The sequence below is a fragment of the Lissotriton vulgaris genome, chromosome 3_2 (genome assembly GCF_964263255.1).
Source record: "Lissotriton vulgaris chromosome 3_2, aLisVul1.2, whole genome shotgun sequence".
Taxonomy (NCBI): domain Eukaryota; kingdom Metazoa; phylum Chordata; class Amphibia; order Caudata; family Salamandridae; genus Lissotriton; species Lissotriton vulgaris.
This window is the reverse complement of record NC_141690.1, coordinates 12,396,041-12,418,498: the sequence shown is the minus strand read 5'-3', so window position 1 is coordinate 12,418,498 and position 22,458 is coordinate 12,396,041. Positions and strand designations below refer to the sequence as shown.

General features: G+C 44.2%; 1 protein-coding gene across 1 annotated transcript in view; it reads left to right on the top strand.

The window, feature by feature from the left end:
* The window catches only part of WDR19 (WD repeat domain 19), a 637,672-nt gene that overhangs the window by 336,518 nt on the left and 278,696 nt on the right, over nt 1-22,458 (top strand). The window contains exons 21-24 of the mRNA XM_086963976.1: nt 753-810; nt 6,315-6,461; nt 6,570-6,652; nt 7,863-7,946. Of these exons, the coding sequence (XP_086820102.1) occupies nt 753-810; nt 6,315-6,461; nt 6,570-6,652; nt 7,863-7,946 (372 nt within the window). The remainder of the gene's footprint in view (nt 1-752; nt 811-6,314; nt 6,462-6,569; nt 6,653-7,862; nt 7,947-22,458) is intronic.

Below are 22,458 nucleotides of genomic sequence, written 5' to 3'. Positions count from 1 at the left end.
TTTCATAAAAAACTGATATTCTTGGCACATCTTAATTATTTAGCTCATGGCATAAGGTATTACACAGAGATATCAGGTTGTTTGTTTGAGAATGAATGCTTTCCTTACAGTTCTTCAGATATACATTCGGAAGAGCGATTATGCCCATAAGTACATGTAGCCCCCTGCTTGAAATTATTTAATGTGACTCCTGATTTTGCATCGTAATCTCAATTATGATCACTGTGTCTATATATGCGTGTTTGTATGTATGTATATGTTTGTATTTATAAGCATCTGTCAAGTTAAGTAAAAGACAAACCTAAATCCAGCAAACGTAGTCTAGAATAGGCTTTATTATATAATTGATCGGCATTTTGAAAATGTCAATTTTTTGTTTAATAAATGTATGTATATATACCGTTCTGGGATCCTACACCCATGAGACTATTCAAATGTTGATGTCAATTAACATTCCCATGAAGGAGGGCTAAAGTAAACATTGAATTCAGTTTTTCTTACCGCCTATATTGGGGATAGAAAAAGTTCCAGTTGCAACAGGAGAAACAATAAATCTGTGTTGTAAGGTATTGGTGGTTTTTATTTTTGGGATCTCTTGTTTCTCGTGTATGTTGTGACCTGTTTATTACTCCATATGTTATGTCTTTTATTTTATAACTGTTCTGCTGATGTTCCTTCTGCTAGTGTGGAGTCATAATTGAATAATGCATACAAATGTTGATTATTTTTTTGTTGTTGTTCTGGCTTGACAGCGGTGATTACGTTAACGCTCTGGCTCATTATGAAAAGGGAATCACAGGAGACAATAAGGTAATTGTATTGATGATGATAAAGGACTCTCTGTGTTCAAGAACAGATGTAACAACTAAAAATTATAGACAAAAAAATATTTTGGTAACTTTTAAACTATTGATTCAGGTACCTAAATACATTTGGCTATGCCAGCTTCTGTGAAACATTTCAATATCAATGTTTCACTAAAAATTACTCTGATGGATCCATCTAACAGCAGATTACTCACCTTAAGAATATCCACTTGCATCAGTATCTGTAGAATGTTCTCATCAATGCTCTCACGTGCCAATAGGTGACATCATACCACCCCAGGAGTGACAGAGCAGAGCTGCATGTAATCGTCAGCCTTGCACACTGATATTGGTTATTTTCTTTCCACACCCCTTGATCCTTATCTGGAGCTCCACTCCCAACTTGTTGGTTTTCGAACAACTCCAGAAATTACACATATTTGCCTGATACGATGTCTCCCCTGAAAACTTTAGGATTCAATCCATGACTGCAGGAAGCCTATGTTGGTCATGGCTCCTAAAATGATTGTGTGCCTTTGGTGCTTTGATACCATTCACGATTCAAAGGTGTGTGATAAATGTGCCCTTATGCACCCAAAAGTTATCCATGGGTTGAAGGTGAAAATCTGCATCACCAAAAATAAGAGGAATTTGCGGTCGAAAAATAAATCACACTTTTGTGCCAAGATGCGAAGCCATCAGCATTGCCTTTCAATGATTCAGTCCCATCCTTTTCACATTCAAGTTTTCTTGTAAGTCAAAGATATGCCATAAGTGCAAGAAAGCTAAACGGGAGTTGACCCATCACACCACTCGAAATCAGGCTATCACCATCTAACGATCATACCACACAAGCATTTTCTGACTCTTATCACGACCCACATTTAGTCCTGGCACACATCATATGGTCGTGATAAATGATACATAAAAAATTGTGATTTTTTTTTCCGTGCCTGCCTTCTTTCTGCCCCAACTAATGCTGTGGTACCCATTCTTGGGCCCATGATTAGGGCCTCCGGTCAGTTGACCAATCCTCGAGATGGAGAGTAGAAACACATTGGCTAGTTTGGCTGGGTGAACAACCTTTACAACGCAACTTTTACAACGAAGTACCTTTACGACTCAACTTTTACAACGCAAACCATTACAACGCATTGCGCTGGGGGGCGCTGCTCTAGGATAGGGAATAGGTTTAATTTACTATCCAACACCTTCCCTACTATCCACGGGGACTGGAGTTGGAATAGTAAATTAAACTATTCACTATCCAGCGCCCCAAAGCACTATGCGTTGTAAAGGCATGCGTTGTGAAAACCGCGTTGTAAAGGCATGCGTGGTAAAAGTATGCGTTGTAACGTCATACATCCGTTTGGCTGGGAGGTCCTTGAACGCAGTGTGGCTTGTGGCTAGATGCACGCAAATGGAAAATGGGCCGCAAAATCTTGCTAGCCATCCTGGTAGACCCCAGGACCTTGCTGGATCATATGATACATTATGGCCAGGATGCGTTGAAGTAAGTCCTGCCTGTTGGTTTGGACACCCCGGACTGTATTGGAAGAGCTATTTACAAAAGCGCTTAGAAGGTACACCTGGATGTTTTCACTCTCGTTTTCAGGGGATGTTCAGGAGTTCCATATCCACATTTCTTTTGATGACACTACATTGTTTGGGGACAAGTTTAACTCCGTGCTTGTACAATTTAGGGCAGTTGATCTACAGCACAAGCTCTGGGCCAAACAGTTTCACCAGGAGTACAAGAAGGATAGGGGTTAATCCATGGGGATGGTGTACAGTCAACGCCAGGCCTCTCAACCTGTGTAGCAGACGCAGGCCCTGTCCTTTCAGGGCAGAAGTAATGTCATGTCTGTGAACGAGCCTGTTAGAAGCAGAAGGGACAGCTCTTCTCTAATTCTTTGTCCTGTACTGTTGCAGCTGCCATGCTGCTTTAACTTGCCCTTGCCGGTTCATACTCAGCCAGTAGGCTGAGAATATGGAGGTCTGTTATGTTAGACAGATGGGTCTTGCAAAGCATCAACAGGGGCTAGACCTTGCCTTTCATTTCCACTCTACCTCATCATGCCACCATCTTGATGCAAGAAGTGAACCTTTTACTGTCATGGGTGCCATTGAGTGGGTGCTCGAATCTGAAAGAGGAGGGGGTGACATTTGCCCTACTTCCGCCTCCAGAAATGGATGGAGGCCTCAGGCCTTTGCTGGACCTCTGACCCTAGAATGCCTTTCTGCAGGAAGACAAATTAAAAATGCTTTACTGTCTCAAAGTCTTTTTGCTCTGGAACCAGGAGACTAGACCATCCTGGTGCACACTTCCAATTTGTGGTGCTCCCCTTTGGCCTCCCCTCAGCCTCTCGGGTGTTCCCAAAAGTGATGATAATGGTTGCTGTCCATGTTTGGTAGTCACGAGTAAATGTGTTCCTGTATCTTGAGAACTGACTGCTCAAGGCAATCTCATGGAGTCAGTCATGGACCACCTCCGGAAAATGGCCAAACTCCTGATATCTTTATGGGACTCTATCAATGTGCTAAAGTCCCTCGTGAGACCCAAGCAGAGGAGTCCCTTCACAGGGGATGTCCTAGACACTAGTAATCAGTGCCCATCCAACATTGCAGCCAGTCTGCAACATTCAGGTCATGATTCTTGTGATTGGGGCTCAATCCAGAGTCTCAGAGAAGGCTGCTCTGAGGATTCTTGCGCTTCTTGCCTTGTGCATCCTCCTCATTCCAAGTCCAAGGCGGTGTACCCGGGCCCAGCAGGGGTAAATCATCAGTATCTCCCACTGAGCTCAGGTATAATGATTTTCTGTGATTGCAGACAAGCGCCAGCCTGAACTGTGGCTGCCCCTCTCACTTTCCCACCCAGACTTCACCAATGTACCAGAAGTGCCAATGCTTTGGTGGAGGAGCTCATCTGGAGGTCAGAGGCCCCTACTCCTGGCCTGCTCCAATTCTTCCTTTTGGAGCTCTGGGTGATCGCTCCGGTCTTGAAAGCTTTCCTGCCATCCATCAAGGGGCGGTTAGTGCAGGTTCTCAGGGGCAACATAACCCCCATGTGGTGCCGCAATAAGCAGGGTTGAGTGGAATTTTGAATCCTGTGCTAGGAGGCCCTACGTCTATGGAAGTAGCAGAAGCAACAGAGCATCATTTCAGAAGGCAATCATCCAGGAGAAACTTACCTTAGCATGAAACGTGGTGCTTATATGGGGCTCTGTCAATTGTGGGGCCATACCACCACCTGTCAGCATGCAAGAGCTTTGCTAAGAACATTCTCCAGAATCAGTCTGGCACCTGTGGATATTCTTAAGGTGCGGAATATGTGGTTAGATAGAGTATCCTATAGGGAGAGTATTACTAAAGGTAAGAACCTATTTCATCTTGTGTACCCGCCATGCCATCAAATTTGTGTATACTTTTGCACCCATTTAGTTTTGTTTTAGCCGAGAAACCTTGTACTCATTGTGGTGCCAACCCTCCCACATAGATGTTCAGTTTTACATTTGCAAACCTTCCACAATACGATACTTTTAGAAGTCTAAATCTATGTCAGTGTTTTGAAGTTGAAACCTGCTGTAAGCAAATTACAGAGATGCCTCCTATTCTTTTTCCTATACTTCACCTCCGGTTTTAAGAATGCCTCTCTCTCACCATATAGGAACATTTAATTCCTAAAGTGTTCTTCATTTGTGAATAAATACAACAGTGTCCCCATCCATTTCTGCAGGAGGAGAGTGAGGGGGAAACATTATGCTATGTTTGCTGTTTTGTATTACATTCTTGGGAATATCACTTCACTGATTGGCCTTAGACTCTTGAAACACATCTTCTCTTGCTAAAAAGGAATGTGTTAGACCTACCAACCATGGGTCTGGTATTAGTTTATATTCTCCTTTGATAATAATTTACAACTTTGAGCTAATGGTGGAACCTGACAGGGATGACAGGTTTGTTTAGTGAAAGAACACCAGCAGAAACTGAGAACTGGTGAGGCAGATGTGGAAAAAAAAGTGGTGGTGAAGTCACACACATTGAACTTTTTTATCTTGGAAAGATAGCCTTTCATTGTGATTTTTTCCCCTTAAGTCTAATTTTGAAAATCGTTCCTGAAATATATATATATATATATATATATATATTATATATATATATATATAATATATATATATATATATATATATATATATATATATATATATATATATATATATATATATATATATATATATATATATATATATATATATATATATATATATATATATATATATATATATATATATATATATATATATATATATATATATATATATATATATATATTACTGTGCCTTTGCATGTAGTATTAGACCTGGGATCTTTTATTTTCCTTCTAGCTTCTCAGGAATAGGATTATTTGATCTGTGCAAGTTTCTCAAATTTCCTTGCTCTTCTTTTGCAATCTTGTAAGCACTCGGGTTTGAGTTTTTCAGATGTATTGCCGTGGTCTTTATTGAAGCTAGGGGGTTTAGCATTCCCTTTGCCATAATATAGGTGCTTGTTAAATCTTCTACTTCTGACCTTCACGTATGTGTTTTCCAATGGACCCAAAAAATTCTTTGGACAGGTTTTTCACTGATCTTTAAAGAGGTTTAACATGGTAATATTTAATTTGGAAGAGTGGGAGCCCCTCCAGATCTGCAGTTTTCCTGTATGCGTTAGAGGCATAAAACCACAAGGTTCTTGACAGGAGAGCCTCTGCTGGCTGCAACATCAGAAACCTATGACCTGGTGACCAATCTGTCGCAGGACCACCAGTATATTCCCAGAAGACCCACCCTATTTATTGCAGACTTTCCAGTGTACATTGTTCGTGCCTTAGACCGCAGTCTCAGGCAGGAAAAATAATTAATGGCTCCCACAAACAGTAAGAGAACTTACTGTATGTCAAGAACAGCCCTCTGTTTTAGAAGTTTGTTTGGAAGACACACAAATAATGCAATGTTGACCTCTTTGTGATATAGAAGCAAACTCTATCACCTATTTTTAAGTCATACATGAAATGTTACTTATTTGATTTTCCTCTTTACCTTGATTTATCTCCTCAGTGTTTAACTCTGTGTAGCAACAACTCCCTCCACTTCTACTTGAAATAAAGGTATATTTCCTCCATGCCTGGCACTGCTGTCTAGTCTGTCTTCACTAAAGTAGTATTTTGTTAAATTAAATCTATTCAAGTGAGACATTCTCAGTGTCAATTTTTATATCTTCACGAGGGTTAATTATTCAAGTCTGAAGTGAAGATGATTGACGTCCCTTGCACTATGTATGTGTTATACTGTGCAAATTAATTTCTTGAGCTCGCCTGCTATGAAAGTAAATAGAAATCTACATCTGAATCTTTTGATGTGAATTTGAAAACAAACAAATATTATTACAATGTTATCTATAGTGTCCAAAAATAGACCTTTTACTGCTTGAAGATAATTTGTTTTCTTTGGTTTCTTTTCTAAAAACCAGTTTCTGGAACATGATGAAGCTTGTCTAGCTGGAGTAGCACGTATGTCAATACGAATGGGTGATATCCGTAGAGGTGTGAACCAGGCCATCAAACACCCCAGCCGACTGCTGAAAAAAGACTGTGGAGCCATTTTGGAGAGCATGAAGGTCTTTGCACTTTTTTGTATTTGAGAAATTTGATTGTTAAATGAAAACTAATACTTAAAAAAGGAAAAGAACATTATTAAAAAAGAAGTACACATTTCCCTCCTGCAGCAATTTTCAGAAGCAGCCCAGTTATATGAGAAGGGCCAATATTATGACAAAGCAGCCTCTGTATATATCCGCTGTAAAAATTGGTAAGTCTATATGTCTAACGTGAATTTAACTTTGTTTATATTTCTAATAAGTACACATTTATAATTAGGCACTTTATTGATTTCTATAGTTGGGTCGAATCATTTGTAGTAACTTGATGAGACTTACTCCCCTGCGTAGCACATCACTTATTATACATGTTCAAGAATCCAGTGCACATGAACAGCTAGGACATTTCCTGGCATCATTGCTTTTGGTTATTCTGTATGGTGGAGCAGAGCATTACTGGGTATGTCTAAACACAGCCTTGTTTCTATTCTATTAACAGTTGCTGAGACCCCAAATTGCATTCCATATTTTCAAGATTGAAAAATCTACTACACAATCAGCAGTCACTTGTTTTTTTTTAATGGAATTTTGTTGGCATTATCAACTATACTAGAAGAACATAAAATGTATATGTTGGACACAAAAAACAACTCAACGAGTAATAAAAGGATTCCATAGTAAAGGCCCTTTAATTTAAAACAAATTACTATCCCTCACCCTATGTAATACAAATAGTCATCTTGACAAATTAAGTAGTTAAAAAATGAATTTCCAGAAAGAAAGCAAAATCTGATTGTATGTTTACACAGTCTCTAACCATAAACATTATCCTCTTTATTGCTGCTTACCGGCTCGTGTCTTTAGTACACAAATCAATGTTTTATATGTCAGTATTGAATTCAGTTTCAAAGAAACAACTCTCTTGCTATGTTTCCATTGCACATGAAAAACAAATTCTCACAATGAAAGCCATTTTTGAAAGTGTCTATATTTTCAATGATAACCAAGTGATCCTGCTTTTAAAATGGTTCAAATAAGAACTTAGTGATTCTTTAGGAAGCCCATCCCAAAAGGAAATTACCATCTCAAAGGCCCTTACCTATTGACCTTGTGCAGTTCTTGCCAGTATCATTCTGTACATAAATCTGCCATCCAGTAAACACATAGTAATGTTTTCTAATGAAATAAGAGCAGATTCATTATTGAAGTGAAATGCTGTAGATTCATTGACCTTCATCATTGAGCCTTCATCTATTTAACAATCTGCAATTCTGATACAACAAAATATTCCTAAGGATCACTTGTCAAAAAGGCGTTTTTTTCATCCTATGCTTTATTTAGTGACACCATGTGCTTCACATTTTGTTGTTGCATTTATACCAGGTACTGCTGTATAACTTTTCAAACATTTATGTTTTTTAGGGCAAAGGTTGGTGAGCTACTCCCTCATGTTACATCTCCCAAGATTCATTTGCAGTATGCCAAATCAAAGGAAGCAGATGGCAGGTAAGTTTCATTGCTGCTCTCTAGCAGGCCCTAATAAAGGGATAACCCTGATGACGATTCTTTTGTGGACTTATGCATCAGTTGGATTCTACCAACTGTAAATTGCTCACTCGACCCAGAAAGTAACTTTGCACATCCAAAAACGTCCTCACCTTCTGTGGGTGAACCATGCAGATCTTAATGTCATAGGTTCCTATCAGGGTATCCTTTGAAGTGTACACCTGTTCCTTTACCAGAGAATCAAAAAAAGAGACTGTGTGCAGTTGTTATCCTTTGATCCTCCTTCACTGGTCACCTCCATACGAAACCAGATGCCAGCACACCAAGGCAATTTCCCATAGTACTGTTTATTGAGACACTTGAGACGTAACACATTTCGACCTTCATGCAGGTTTGCTTACTCATGAGCATCACCATTACTGGTGTTGTATTTAAAGTGTTCATATGCACATTTCCTGTATAAACATAAACAAAATACTCTACGGTCACATTTCATTGTGCTTTTTTTTTACCATCTCATGTACCAACATAAATTCATTGTATTTGTTAATTTCAGTCACATTTTGCACGAATATTTAGTTTACAAACATTTTACACTTCATGTTTGTCAGTTACTTGCTCCAAGTAAAACAAAGGTTTCGCATTTCATATTGAAGTTGCCCACAATTATGCAGTAGTGGGCTTATTGTCCCTCATCATTCTGATCTCCAACACATGATATTTATATTCAGCATATTCAGCATTCAAAGAGTAAATAATAATATAAATCATGTCCCAGTTGGCTTGCACATTCCCTGTGTAAACATAAACAAATTACTTTACTCAACTTGTCCACATTTATGTCCTAGTGGGCTCCATCAGGACTTGTGAGAAGTGTTTCTGCTGAACAAAGGTATTATTAGAAGGAAAATATTAACAGCCCGCAATCGTCAGGTTTTGTGCCTCAGCTCGAGGGACCCTGGCGTGGGGCTCTAGCACAGAGAGCATCCAGATCCCCATGCCAGGCTTCCTTGAGCTGTAGCCATTCTCTCAGTGCCTGCCGAATGGCAATAAACCTCTTCTGAGAGTTTAAATGGCAGAAACATGTTGACCTACTCTAAGCGATTCACCTAAGCAGGGGTAATCAACCTCTACAGTGTCTTTCTTATAAATATTACCCAGGAGCGCATGAATAAAGTTGTACGCTTGTCTTGAAGTCGTTTTTTTTTTCCTCATTCCACCAAAAGCAATGCAAATAAACTTTCTCAACCCATTCCGACGTGGGCGCCCGGGGCTGACGTTCTTGCATTAGCCTGGGCTGACCCGCCCTGCCCCTTTATTCCGAGGCCCGGTGTAATCATAGGACTAGTAGGGCCTTAGACCAGCCTCATCTCTCTTCCCCATTCCAACAAGGGATCCCACACCGTACTATTTACATTTTGTGCCAATCCGGATTCTAGCCGCGTAGTACTCAATGCCGCCCGTAACTAACTTTCATACAGAGGTGGGCTGGCGTCCTTCCATAATTTACATATCTCTCTGCGCGCAATTAAGATTAGACTAAGAAATAACGCCACTTCTCTTCCAGGGGATACTCATCAATAGTCATAAGCACTGAATAGTCCCGCCCTCTTGCGGAACCCCGGAGCAATAGCCAATAATATGCATATATCTACATATATATATAAAAACATATAAATACGCATAAAATAACCATATATATATAGATAATATGCATATACATATACATATGCAGCCCAATATACACCATACTAGGCTCAAAACCTGCCCTTACTGCCTGTAAAATCTTTACATTTGCTAAATAAAGACATATAAATTACATTATATGATAATGCAAAAAAGAAAACACTGCCCTGGTTTTCTCTGAAACACACAACCTTTATTTTCAAAGGTAAAACAGGCAGGATCATAGAGGCAGCTTTAGCCTAGATAGGCTGCATAGTAACAACAGAAAAATCTGGAGCAGTGCCTTTAAGACCTCTGTGAGCCTCCAGGCTCCCCTCATGCACCACAGGTGACAGTTAGGTCAGTTCTTTTTTCCGGCTCCTTCTGTGAGGATCCTGGAGCATTGAGCTCGCCAGTTGGTGATATTTTTTCACTTTCTTCTGGTAATTCTCAAATTGTTTCGTCTTCACTCGACGTCTTTAGTCATTATCTGACTAATCCAACAATTTTTTGCGTTTTTTTGGTTTGTTTTTTCCAGTCACAATGTCGGCCTTATTTGTTAAGTGTCCGGCCTGTGGTAAAAAAAAATGGCCAAGACAGACCCACATTCGGTCTGTGTGGCTTGTCTACCATCTTCACACAAGCCAGAACTCTGCTACCATTGCAGCAAGTTTATCAAATAGAACTTTGAGAGAGAGAGAGAGAAGAGCAGGCTTCAGTCCCTGCATGACAGAGGAGAAACCGTGAGTGGAAGAGAAGAATTTCACTCCAGGAAGCCTTCTTCTCAGCACAAAGAGCGTAAGGACAGAGGGGAGAAGAGAAAACATCGGTCTCCTTCAACTTCGAGGGACAGATCTTCTTCAAAATTTCCTGTGTGCTCAAAATTGGAAATCACCGTCGCGGCATCCGTCGACGTCGAAATCTCCGTCAAAGAAGAATTCGCCGTCTAAGCAAGGTGAGAGGCGACATGAGAGTAGGCGATCCAGGTCTGGCTCCCCTACGACTATGAGAGGACGGGACTCGACGTCGTCTCATCGACGTCGACGGTCACCGCCGAGAGGCTCGAAACATCAGTCAAGGTCGCCGTCGCGAGGCGCAATGACGTCGACGCCGAACCGGGCAGTAGAGGTTTCGACGTCGAAGAGCCCAAGTCATGTGGCGTCGAGGCACACGACACCGAGAAAATCATCGCCGTCGTCGAGGAGATCGCCGCCGAGGGGGTCGCCGCCGAGGACGTCGCCGGCGAGAAGGTCGCCGCCGAGGAGGTCGCCGCCGAGGAAGTCGCCACCGAGGAGATCGCCGTTGAGGAGATCGCCGTTGGAAAGATCGACGTCGAGGAGACTGTCGACAAATCTCCTGCAGCTAAGAGGCCTAGAACGTTGTCCAAAGACCGATCTAAGGTTTCTGTGGTGTCTTCTGGGAGTTCTTCTTCCTCCCCTGGGCTGAAGATTGTACAAATCTCTCCAGAGCCCTCAAGAGCGCCTTCACCTACAGGGGTTAATATCTCTCCACGATGGCTGGGGGAGATCAGAGACTGGAAGATAAGGAGGATTAACCTTCCAAGATCTAAGTCCAGGTCTCCTGTGTCGGTAAGACCTGTTTGAAGATCAAGATCGCCTCTTGTACAGTTGGTCCATTCTCCGAGAAGACGTGAGCGTACCCCTCAGAGAAAGTCTCCATCGGAGAGGAGGCGGGCTTCACCCTCTCCGAGGTCTTCGCATCACCGTTCATCTAGGAGACGCGATGCTAGATCTTCGACAAGGTCTACAGATTCGAAGAGGCATTACTCACCGACACTGTCATCAACTCCTCCAAGTAGAATATCACCGATTGATGACGTAATCGCTTTTAATTAAGTTCTCTGTCGTGGAGCAGCGAAACTTAATATTGAGATGCCTGTCTCTACTGCCAAGATAACGATCATTTTCGAAACGTTACATCAGAAATTATCATCAAGGCCTTTACTTCCTCTGGTTCTAGGTCTGTTGGAGCCTGCAGAGCATAAGTTCTTGACTCCTGCATCTTTGGGAGCGGTTCCTTCGCGGATCGCAAAGAAGTATAAGGCTCCGGACAATGATCCATTATTTCTGAGGTCTGAGCCACAACCTGATTCGGTCATCGTCTCAGCGGCACGTAAAAATCAGGCAGGAGCGACGTCATCCTCTGTGCCTCCTGATAAAGACAGCAAAACTATGGACTCGGTCGGGAAGAGAATGTGTGCCACCTCTGCTTCCTACATGAAGGTCGCCAGCGCCTCCGCTTTACTGGGTCGCTATGACCGCGCACTATGGGATTCCTTGTCTCGGTTTGCAGAGAAACTTCCCAAAGAAGACAAGCATGATTTTCTTGAAATTCTTCATGAAGGTGGTCTAGTGGCTAATCAGGTGATTAGTGCAGGTGCTGATGCTTCCGACCTGTCTACACATGGTTACGCCCATGGACTCTGTGCCAAGCGCTCAGCTTGGCTAAGACTCACGGGCCTTAAGCCTGAAGCGCAAAACAGAATTCTTAATCTACTGTTTAATGGGAAATCGCTCTTTGGCTCTCATGCTGATGATGAGATGTTGAGAATGAAGTCAGAGCTTGATACTGTGAGAGCTGTTGGTCTCGAAAAGAGAAAGGACTTCAAGAAAAAATACCGTCCTTATGATCGGAGACCGAACCAACAGATGGTTCAAACCCCTCAATGGTCTTCACAGCAGACTCAGGGAAGATCTCAGTTCTCCCAGCGTCGTCCTGGTAGAGGAAGGGGTGGGATTTCCAGACAGTCTGCTCCTGGAAACAAGCAGCAGCAACAAAAACAGTGAGTTTTTGCTTCCCCTGAGCCCGTTAACCACTCCGGTGGGGGGAAGTGTTCATTTTTGCCTGGAAGAGTGGAAAAACATCACGATCGACAAATGTGTGCTGAATATTGTAAAAAATGGATATTCAATCAGGTTCAAGTCTCCTCCACCCTCCATTTCTCCTCAAAAGACTGTGATCCATCGACTTCATCTTTTAAAGCAGGAAGTGTCTGCATTAATCCTAAGAAGGCCATCGAGGAGGTCCCAAGGGCACAGCGTCGACAGGGCATTTACTCCCGATATTTTCTTGTTCCAAAGAAAGGTCCAAACAAGGAGTTCAGGCCCATACTAGATCTTAGGCGCCTCAATCAATTCATTCTGCGAGAAAAGTTCAGAATGCTGGCGTTACATCAAATAATTCCACTATTGTATCAAGAGGACTGGATGTGCTCTATAGATCTTCAGGATGCGTATTTTCACATCCCCATCGCTCCAAAGCATCGGAAGTTTCTAAGGTTTTGCATACAAACCAGCCATTACCAGTTCACAGTCTTGCCCTTCGGGCTAAAGTCAGCTCCTCGCACCTTCTCAAAGTGCATGGCAGTCGTAGCGGCTTTCCTAAGGAAAAGACAAATTTTCGTCTATCCATATCTAGACGATTGGCTGCTAAAGAGTGCATCTCCGATTCTGCTTCAGCAACATCTCACGCTCTGCATACATCAGCTGCGGAGACTGGGCCTGCACGTAAACTTCAAAAAGTCTATCCTCAATCCCACGCAGAGGATACACTATCTGGGCGCACTTCTGGACTCAAAGGACGCAAAAGCGTATCCTTCGGAGGAGAGACTATCCTCTATTCTCCTCAAGTGTCAAACCTTGCTAGAGACTCCTCGACCAACGGCCAGACAGATCTCGTCTCTGCTAGGGTCCATGGCGTCTTGCATTTTCCTCATTCCGAACGCCAGGCTGCACATGAGACCTCTGCAGCTGTCTCTGGAGGATCAGTGGTCCCAGTTTTCAAACCGTTGAGAGGACAAACTGTTACTACCTCTGTCAGTGCGGATCTCCATTCGATGGTGGATGCAGCGGAGTCATCTAGTAGTGGGAATGCCTTTTCAAGAGGACATGCCCAGGCGATCGCTGGTGACAGATGCGTCCCTTCAGGGATGGGGCGCCCATCTGGGGTCCCTTCAAGTTCAAGGAGTGTGGTCAGAGAAAGAAAAACTGTATCATATAAACATGTTGGAACTCAGATCTGTCCACCTACCTCTCAAGGCTTTCTTTCCCGCGATCAAGACATCCTCCCTGCTTGTTCAAACGGACAACACAACAACAATGTACTATCTGAACAAGCAGGGCGATACGAGATCCAGACCTCTGTCGCTGGAAGCGCAAGCAATCTGGAAGTGGCTTCTGGCTCGGGGTATTCAAATTTCAGCTGTTCATCTGCCAGGTGTTCTCAACATCCAAGCAGACAACCTAAGCAGACACTTCGCAGAAGCACACGACTGGGTCTTAAAAGACGAAGTGATAAGAGATGTCTTTCAGGCCTGGGGGTCACCAGAAATCGATCTCTTTGCGGACGCCGAAAACGCAAAATGTCGCGTCTTCGCGTCCAGGTACCCACAACGAGGGTCCAAGGGAAATGCTCTTTGAATGGACTGGTCAGAGACATTACTCTACGCTTTTCCACCGATTCCACTCATTCCCTTAGTGATCAAGAAGCTATACAAATCCAAGACAGACATGATCCTGGTGGCTCCGGATTGGCCTCGCCAATTTTGGTACCCGGATCTCCTGTATCTATCCAAAGTACCACACAGGAGGCTTCCTTGTTGTCCGGATCTGCTGACCAGAGAGAACGGCAGGGTGTTCCATCCCAATCTGCCGTTTCTGAACCTAGCAGTATGGTTCCTGAGTTCGTCCAGTATGGACATCTAGGCCTCTCGCAGGACTGTATGCACATTTTAAGAGAGGCAAGGAGAGCTTCTACAAGAAAGTTGTATGCTTTCAAGTGGAAGCGGTTTTTCATGTGGTGTGCTGCAGAAGGTCATGACCCTATTCGAGGTCAGGAACAGGTACGGTTACCTTACTTACTTTCTTTGGCCAAAGCAGGTTTGCAATATTCTTCTATAAAGGTCCATCTGGCAGCAATAACAGCATATCGAAAGTCCCCTGCGCAGGTCTCTTTCTTTCAAATGCCAGTTGTGAAGGATTTTCTGGAGGGTCTCAGAAAAGTGTATCCTCCCGTGAGGGCTCCCTCTCCTCCTTGGGAGCTTAATGTGGTTTTGTCTAATTGATGGGTCCTCCATTCGAACCTATTCATAAGGCCTCCCTTCAACATCTATCGTGGAAGGTGTCCTTCCTTGTAGCTATCACTTCTAAGCGCAGGGTGAGCGAGATTCAGGCCTTTTGTGCTACAGAACCCTATCTCGTTTTCCATTCGAATAGAGTGGTGCTTCGGACTCATCCAAGATTCCTTCCTAAGGTAGTCTCGGATTTTCACATTAACCAGTCAGTTACACTGCCTACGTTTTTTGCCAATCCGAACACTCTAGCTGAAAAAGCTTTACACTCTTTGGATTTGAAAAGAGTTTTGAAGGTTTATCTTGATAAAACTAAAAGTGTTAGAAAGACTGATCATCTATTTGTGAACTACGGTCCTCTGAAAATGGGCTTGCCTGCGTCTAAGAGGTCCATTTCTAGATGGATTGTGTCATGCATTACGTTATCTTATCAATTGGCACGGAAACAGCTCCCGGGCAAACCGAGAGCGCACTCCACTAGACGAAAGGCTGCTACTATAGCAATGCTTAAAAATGTTCCTGTTCATGAAATTTGTAAGGCAGCTACGTGGCGTTCGGTTCATACCTTCGCTCGCCATTACTGCCTTGATTCTGATACTCAGGCGGATGCTCAAGTTAGTCAAGCATCCCTGAGGAATTTGTTTGGGTGATATATATTAGTATACTGTTTAGAGAGTCTGGTATTGGTCCGCAGGCTATGGGATGGGCTTGCTACTCTATTCAGTGCTTATGACTATTGATGAGTATCCCCTGGAAGAGAAGGATTAGTTACTTACCTGTAATCCTAGTTCTCTTCCAGGGGTATACTCATCAAAGTCATAAGCAACCCACCCTCCTCCCCGGACGAATACCAGAGCTGTCTATTTTACATGTTACCCATGCAGTTATCACACTGTTATACGCCGTCCAAAAGAACAGACCTAACTGTCACCTGTGGTGCATGATGGGAGCCTGGAGGCTCACACAGATCTTAAAGGCACGGCGCCAGATTTTTCTGTTGTTACTATGCAGCCTATCTAGGCTAAAGCTGCCTCTATGATCCTGCCTGTTTTACCTTTCAAAATAAAGGTTGTGTGTTTCAGGGAAAACCAGGGCAGTGTTTTCTTTTTTGCATTGTCATATAATGTAATTTATATGTCTTTATTTAGCAAATGTAAAGATTTTACAGGCAGTAAGGGCAGGTTTTGAGCCTAATATGGTGTATATTGGGCTGCATATGTATATGTATATGCATATTATCTATATATATATAGTTATTTTATGCGTATTTATATGTTTTTATATATATAGGTAGATATATGCATATTATTTGCTATTGCTCCGGGGTCCCGCACGAGGGCGGGACTATTCAGTGCTTATGACTTTGATGAGTATACCCCTGGAAGAGAACTAGGATTACAGGTAAGTAACTAAACCTTGTGCCCCCCCTTAATAAACCAACAAGATCCATGTCCAGCCCAAAGAAAACTCTAGCTAAATTCAAGCTTAATTGCACCTTAAAAATGCCTTCCAGAGCCTTCTCCACCATAGACCAGAAAAGACCCAGAATAGGGCAGTCATAAAAAACATGTATATCGTCTGCTTCGACTAATCCACATCTAGGACACGATGGTGGTGGGTTCACAAACTTCGCGATCTTTTTTGGCGTGTAATACAGCCTGTTAATGGTAAAAAAAAGATTTTTCTTCAGGGAGGCTGATCTAACATATTTATACAAGATATAAAGAGATGTATCATAGAGAGCAGCTGCTGCATCTTCCAGCCTAGAGGAATTCCAGATTTGATCCATTGGGGGGGCCTCCAATTCCTCCTCCTCAAGCATTTTTCTATACCAGAATCCCACTTCCTTCTTCCTGGGACTAGGGGATTGGAGAGCAGACTCGATATCCCAGTTCCCACCTATGTTCTCTCTCTCAGCGGTAAACCAGGAGCAGATCTGAATATATTTAAATCTGGAGAAGGAATCCCCGATCTCCAATCTCAAAACCTCCCATGGGAGAACCCCCTCTGATGTTACTATATCTGACCATACTGTTATCCCTGCTCTCCTTATAGGGAGAGAGAGACTATCGTCAAACATGGCGGCAACCCCGGGGAGTCCCAAATAGGGGCGAGATCTGAATAGTACTTTATGCCCCATCTCCTCTTAACTCTAGACCAAACTGAAAGTGCATGTTTCAGTACCTTTAGGCGCACCTTTTTGTAAAATTTTGGCGCACTGAATTTGTGAAAGAAAACCAGGGCCGCCTCCCTCTTGTTCCACCATTATGTTCAGTAACCTCCCCCAGTTGGAGTCATCGGGGCTAGTAAGGAGGCATCGAATATTTTTCAACTGAAAAAGAAAAGCATACCAGAGGATGTCAGGAAGCGCAAGCCCTCCCTGTTGGAGACTTTAGTTGTAAGCTGGCATTATATGCTGATGATTTAATAATCTATACTAGCAATCCGGACGAGGTTTTTCCTAGAGTGGAAGAGATAATGACAGACTTTGGCCAATACTCTGGGTACATGATCAATAACCTAAAAACTGAAATAATGTGCTGGGGGGTAGATAATTGGGAGGGAGCCCGAAGCAGTCAGTTTAGGTATCTGGGTATAACAATAACATCGGACCTTAACACTATAGCACAGACCAACATAAAGAAAGTGGCTAAATACATTGATCACCTTCTGCTGAGATGGCAGAATCTTCAGCTCACAATCTATGGTCGTGTTAATTTGGTTAAAATGGTAATTTTGTTGAAACTGACATACTTGTTTAATATGATACCACTGACCTTTCCATATAAAGTTCTGGCTAAAATTCAGGGGAAAATAGGCAGCTTCATCTGGGCGAATAAAAACTCCAGGATTTCCTGGAAAAAGCTAAAAAGAAAACTGTTGAAGTCGGTATTAATCACATATCACTTTTTTCACGCTATGCATACCTCACCACCATTTAGTGCACTACATGGTTTCTTCTACACTCTGAAAACATCTGAAGAGCTGCTCCTTCTTAGTGAGGAAGTTCTAATCCGCACCGTGAATAGCTGTTACTGTGCAAGGAGATTCCCAGTGATAAAGCTTGCCACATATGGTGGGTGAGGGAATTCGTCCTTAAAAGGGAAAATCCCCGATAAGCTAGGCTACATTCTTTCTGTACCTCCCTAAGACCCAGGTGTTTTTGTGTGTGATAGTACAGGTGCTTGGTAGGACTGCCAGAGGGATGACTTACACACATGTCCAGGGGAAGTAGTGGCTTTGCCATAGCTTTCAATGGCAAAGTCAGGCTAGCAGTGCTTGACTTTGACAGTCTGCAGTGGCCGGCTTTGGGACTTCTTTTACTTGGGGGACCTCCAGGGTGGCACAATCGGTGTTGCAAGCCCTAGGATACCCCTCTAACTTACATGCCCTGGGTGCAAGGGTACCGTTTACTAGGAACTTACAGGTATGTTAGCTATTTCCAATTGTGTATAGCCAAATCGAAATACACTTTAGGGTCAGGGTACCGAGGTCAGGTTAGCAGGCCTCAATTCACTCTCAGAGTCGTAAAATTAGCAGCATCAGACGAAATTGTTGGAGGTGACCATACAAAAAGAGGCATTTCCTTACACGACTCTTTTAGCACTTCTGTCTGAATATCTACTTTTACATACCCAGGTGAAATTACATGTGTGATGCACAAACATTGTTTATAGTACACCCAATTATAATGCCTATTCAATGTATCTTTGTGAACCATGAACATGTCATACATACAAACATTAAAACCTGCTATAGGTGCCAGTCTACTTTGTGAATCTGCCCATTTTTAGATGGGACACTGGAAATCTGCTGCTTTTAAGTACACTTCTGCTGTATCTAAAGATAGTCCATTCCCTGCTTAGGCACCAGGCAGGAAAAAGAGTGGTGTGTCTTTATCTCCTGGGAACTGGGAGGATATCCCACACAAGTGAATTTTACCAGATTGTACCGGTCCTGTTTATCTGGTGTCTGTAGGAGTGAAAGGATTAAGTCTGAGTCAAAGCTCCTCCTGAGTTAGAGGGGAATGCATAGCCTGCAAAGTTGAGTGGGGGGGGTCTTATGAGATGGCCGAGGACCAGTAGCCAGCACTTTCCACTCCATAGTAAGCTATGGACAGGGCTGAGTGAAGGGTACAGCTTTGGATAATGTGTAAGAAGGACTGCGGGAGAGGGTTTATTGATGGACTATAAAAGTGAGAGCCCAGAGAATTACACCCTAAAAGTGCATCAGAAACCCCCAAGGCATATGCATACTTATTCTTACAGATTCCTTACCTTACGAATATCCTAGGCGCCAGCATTGATCAGAAATACTCTTCAAGCAATTTCCTCCCAGCATCACCAGGTTTCTAACACACAACTCCCAGATATGACTGGCATCAGCCTACATATAGCACTGCCTCACATTATATACCAAATTCCTGACTTTCTGAGCCAAACCAGTGTTGGTCTGGTGCTCCTATTTGGTCTTCACCGATGATGAACATTTGTTGCCACTTCATGGTCAAATGATATCTCTTAAGGTGTATGGGTTGAAACCTTTTTGCAAATGCTGCGAGACAGTTTTCTTTTCAACCCCCATGACATCTGCATGTGGTGTTTGGGGCCAGAACATGATCCTTAATTCATGGAGTTGTGTGGTTCCATGTATCTGAAGGATTTAGGGAGTGGAAGGGCAAGTTGTTCCTGACTAGGACCTGTAAGCAGACCCCTAAAGGGTCCTTATGTCCCATCAGGTAAGTCCCTAGATTAAAGCAGGCCTCCAATGGGTTTTCCTATAAAAAAACAAAAAGATATGCAGGGAAAAGGTCCTGCTCTTGAGACAAGATCTTACCATTCACCAAACCACACCTTCATCTTCCTCTTTGAAGTTTGCTCCACTTCTGAAAAAGCTCTGTCTGAGTGGAGGAGCCTAGTGAGTGACCAAGATGGCCGCGTAGGAGACCGGCTCCGCCGACCTCCCTACCTCGCCACATTATCCTGACCCATATCCTGGGACTGTGCCCCGCTCCCGGCTTCGCGAGAGGAAGTGACGCCTGCAGCACCAACTTTGAGCCGTCTCCGAGGCTCAGAGACGAAGATACGTCATCCCCATAAATTGGGGCCTGGAGGTCCGGTGAAGCCGGGACCTCGAGTGGTGTGGTGTCTGCCCCGAGTGCGTCAACAACGGGGGCCAGTAACCGAAAGTCCCCGGTCCGGCCTGACCCTCGCCCCGAGCGCCCCCGGATCCATTTGGCGCCCCCCCCCCGGAAGTGAAAGGGTGCGGGGCATAACGGACGTGTCTGCTCCGGACCCTTAGGTCCCACAGTGACGTTACCCCAGGAGCTCTGAGGGGTTAAAAAAACACCGGCAAACGCGGACAACGAAGGCTGCATACCTCCAAAGAATTAAGAGGCCAGTGCAGGGGCAACGTGGCTGGATGTGGCGGGACGCGCAGAGTGTCTGCTGGATTTACTGGGCTGGAGGCGGCGAGGGGCAAACCCCAGGAATACATCTTGTGGTCTGTGCGGCGTGCCGGATGGTGACTCATTTGGCAAAGGAGACTCTCTGCTGCCAGGCCAGCTATCTGTTTTTCTCCTGGGGCCCAGGTAGCCGATCAAGCGTGATGGAGGCAGTAGTGTCACGCTGCGGCGTTGACGGTCTGCATCTGGGCAGACTGAGCCTGTAACAGCGGGAAGGCCTCTGGAGGTGCAACGGGCCACTATATAATACTCGCCTAGCAATAGCCCTTGGTGTGGTGGAATCCATTTGACCCGTCATCCGCTGAAGGATCAGAGCTGGACCGACAGAGGCCCTGGGGGGTGCGTGAATGGTGTTCTGATGTTGATGGGTGTCAAGGGGGTGCAGACACACTGTGACCCGAACGCTTAGTGTGGGCTCCGGAACGTACCTGGCACCAATACTCAAGGGAGTGAGATGGTGACTAAGAACGACGTGGATAGATCCCTGCCCAGATCCTCCAAGGGATCCAGAAGTGTTCAATCCAACAAGTTGGACCGATATACCATGCCCAAGGGGTCCCCGACGGAGGTGAAAAGAACCCAGGTGGGCGGAGAAGAGGCTGTGCTTGGTCTATGACAGATCTCATGGCAGCCATCAATGGGGTTCAGTTGTCCCTGGGTCAGAAGATGGATGCCCTAAATAATAAGCTGGATACAGTAATGATTGAGATGGGGCTGGTGCGAGCGGATCTTACTAAGGCGAGTGAGAAGGTGAAGACACTGGAGGTCAAGACGGCCAGCCTGATCGACGACGTGTCCCTGCTGCAACAAGAGGTGCGGGACCTCAAAGCCTCAAGATTCCTTACAGATCGTAAGCTGGATTACTATGAACGGAGGGCCCGGCGCAACAACCTCCGTATTCTTGAGGTGTCCGAGAAATCATAAGGTCAAACACCGGACCTGTTCTTCGAGTACATTATTCTTAACCACCTTAAGCCTAAAGGACTAAGCAATTTCTTCACTGTCGAGCAAGGGTTCTTAATTTCCGCGACAGAGATGCGATCCTACAGATGGCGCGTGCGGGCCCCCCCTGAAATAGCAAAACGCGACCCTCTCCTTCTTCCCGGACTTTACTCAAGCGAGACAACGTCTGAGCTTCTTGTCAGTGAAAAAGAAGATGAGAGACAAGAGGCTGAAATATGCCATGATGTTTCCGGCCCGCCTTCGGGTGGAACTTGACGGGAAGACCTGGTTTTCTGATAATCCTGAGGTGGCGTTGGACTGGTTGGAGAGTGTGCACTCCACAGAGGCGGAGAATCGAGGTCGGGAGGAAGCAGATGAACAATAGGAGAACCCATAATGACGACTGCAGGACTTGATTTGCTGTATGTTATGAGCGAGGGATGGGGCGGGTCCGGAATGACTCTACGGGTTAATTATTTTAGATTAGGAATTATACTGGGCAAGTCCGGAGTGAAGAAGTAATGGGGAGATTGGATGGGGAGGAGACGGGCGGGTAGTTTGGGCCTCCCTCCATTTACTTCTTTTAGTTAGTTGTAGACTAGTGTTGGGGCGACAGGCACACTGCTGGTTGGGGATGTGCGCCAGCTACATGCAGGGGTGCAGGGTGGAGGGTGAGGGGTCAAGAGTTGTGGGGGGGGGGGTTTGAAACTACAAATGTAATCAGTACAGTATTATTGGCTGCATCAGGTGACAGTTTTGCAATTCAATGCTAGCGGTGTGGGGTAAATTTCTCGGTCTAGCCAGGGATCAGGGATAAGAGTGTTGAGCTGGAATGTCAATGGTCTGGGTGACAAGATCAAGAGAGGGATGGTGAATCAGCTAATTAGAAGACACTCCCCGGAAGTTGCACTATTGCAGGAGACGCATTTTGTTGGGAATCAGTGCATGGCCCTCCATAAAGGGGGATATAAACTAGTGGCGCATGCTGGGTGTACATCCAGGTCTAGGGGAGTGGTATCTGATTAAAAATTCCTTTCCGTTTGAACTGCAGGCTACATGGTCAGGCCAGAGGGGCAGATATGTGGGTGTCTCGGGGCAGCTGGTAGGTAGTATGGTTACCTTCTTGTCCATATATGTACCGCCGGGCCTTCAATCGGATACTTTTAAAGAATTGAGTGCTGTTTTTCGAACCCTGCCCCTGGGTCTCTTGGTGCTGGGGGAAGATTTCAACGCAGTACTCGATGGGGGAATAGATAGATTCCTGGCACAAATTCATTCACCATTGCAGAAGTGACTCCCTGACTTCCTTGAATTGCTGGGGTTGGTTGATAGTTGGAGGGTGCGTAATCCGA